General features: G+C 39.2%; 1 protein-coding gene across 1 annotated transcript in view; it reads right to left on the reverse strand.

Annotated features, from left to right (window-relative positions):
- Positions 1-668: 668 nt before the first annotated feature.
- RDH10 (retinol dehydrogenase 10) overlaps positions 669-1789 on the reverse strand; it is a gene marked incomplete at its 5' end in the record, with an annotated part of 24079 nt that continues 22958 nt past the window's right edge. Inside the window, one exon of the mRNA XM_010174914.2 lies at positions 669-1084. Coding sequence (XP_010173216.2) covers positions 961-1084 — 124 coding nt within the window. The remainder of the gene's footprint in view (positions 1085-1789) is intronic.

Here is a 1789-nt window from a genome sequence, read left to right on the forward strand (position 1 = left end):
AAAATGTCATTTGCTGTCCTACAATGTGAGTACAACTCAAAAAAATCTTTACACCCTTCCATATTCCACACGTAGAGCTGCATCAGGCGTTACGCTGTTTCTCATTTGCTAATAATCGGCTTACATAAACAGCTTCTATCTCAGCTGAGTTGCTTTGTCTTTTAGGCACATGTCCAGTTACAGAAATTTAATACAACAGCTTCCTCGGGGTGTGGGAGAACTCTGTTGGAAGTGAGAATGAGGAGAAAGAAAACACGCATATAGTCCATAATATTAGATTGTACTCTGACCAATAGAGGGAAACAGAACAAAGCATGTTTCAAAAAAGTCAGTTTAAATCACTGACTACATTCCTAGAAAACCAGATGCCCAGTACAGGTTTGCTCTGAGAGTATTTGAGACATTCACTTGCCTTTGTATCAGCAGAGATTTACAAATTTCTTTTTACGTTTGTTTAAATAGAACACACACAATTGCTACAAAAGAGAATTACACCACAATTTGGCCATGTGTCCTTTAGAGAGCTTGGGTGAACAAGTGAAGAGATGCATTCAGAAACTGTCCTTAAATTTGCTAAAAGGTCATGAGCAGTTCTTCAAGCTGGAGACAGCTCTTATACATCTTGGCAGGCTGAGGAAGAAGATATCACACAGTGCATCCCTGCAAGAAGTAGTATGACTAGTTTACTGTACATACAGTGATATTCTAAAGGACAATGGTGGCAGCTACATAGTAAATTCACTTTGCTTACCTATCACATTTTCCAAGTACTCTAGTCAGTTTTATTTACAGTATATAAAAACCCATTGATTTTTAGAGTTCAATACACAGGTTTAGGACCCAAGAGAATGCCACAGTAAGATGCTGACATTTGCATCTGTTAGATGCAAGTGCACTTTGCAATTCAGTCATGTTACATTATTGTATTCACCTATAAACGTTAGTCCGTCCAAAACAGTGTTAAATTCCATTTTTTGCTTCATTGTTGTTTGTAGCCTGTTTCCTTTGAGCGATGAAAGGGTACATACACTTGTCTGCTCCCAAAAAGCGGTACATGCATACAACTGCTTCAAAGGGAAGAATACTGTGAAAAAGAGGTTGTAAAATTATTGGAAGGCAGCATAAAACAAAACCTCTGCTTACAGCATGTACTCCTTCAAAGCAACGTAATAGCTATTGGAGAGGCTTCCTAAGAGACTTAAAGGATTTTTATTTCACAGGGATACTTACAGAGAAAATTTAAATTTTAGAGTCCCAACCATACAGGCAAGCGACTTATTCATATGCCTCCAGCTCAGACCAGATTTCCTGCTGCTTCTTCACAAGCAGTGTGATAGCTTGTTTTAAAGAAGGGAGGTGGGGGGTGGGCAAGGGCATCATAGAAGGCCTACTAAAAGCAAAGCAGCTGCTCAAAGCCACATCAGCAGAGGTCATCAGACATTTAAGATATTCTTTAATGTGGGATTAGAGATAGTTAATGCCATTCTTTGATCACCAGATGTCTAACAACCTTGACTTATATTCTAAACTCAATCATCCATTCTCAGAAAGAAAGGTCTGAAGTAAAGAGAGCAATTTCCTTTTTTCCTCCTCTCCAGATAAAATTCCAAGAGGTGACTATGTGATGGATACCTGGCTATAGACCCTCTTCCTCCTTCCCACATCCACAAAATATGACTTTTATTTCAAGTACAGTACTCAGGAGCTCAGCCCCTGGAAATAGTGGCAGACACTCATTCAGTGGAAAGTCATGCACAGAATGTGGCCATTAGGAGTAATGACCACTGAA

Source organism: Antrostomus carolinensis, unplaced genomic scaffold, assembly GCF_000700745.2.
Source record: "Antrostomus carolinensis isolate BGI_N321 unplaced genomic scaffold, ASM70074v2 scaffold16839, whole genome shotgun sequence".
In the NCBI taxonomy this organism is placed as follows: domain Eukaryota; kingdom Metazoa; phylum Chordata; class Aves; order Caprimulgiformes; family Caprimulgidae; genus Antrostomus; species Antrostomus carolinensis.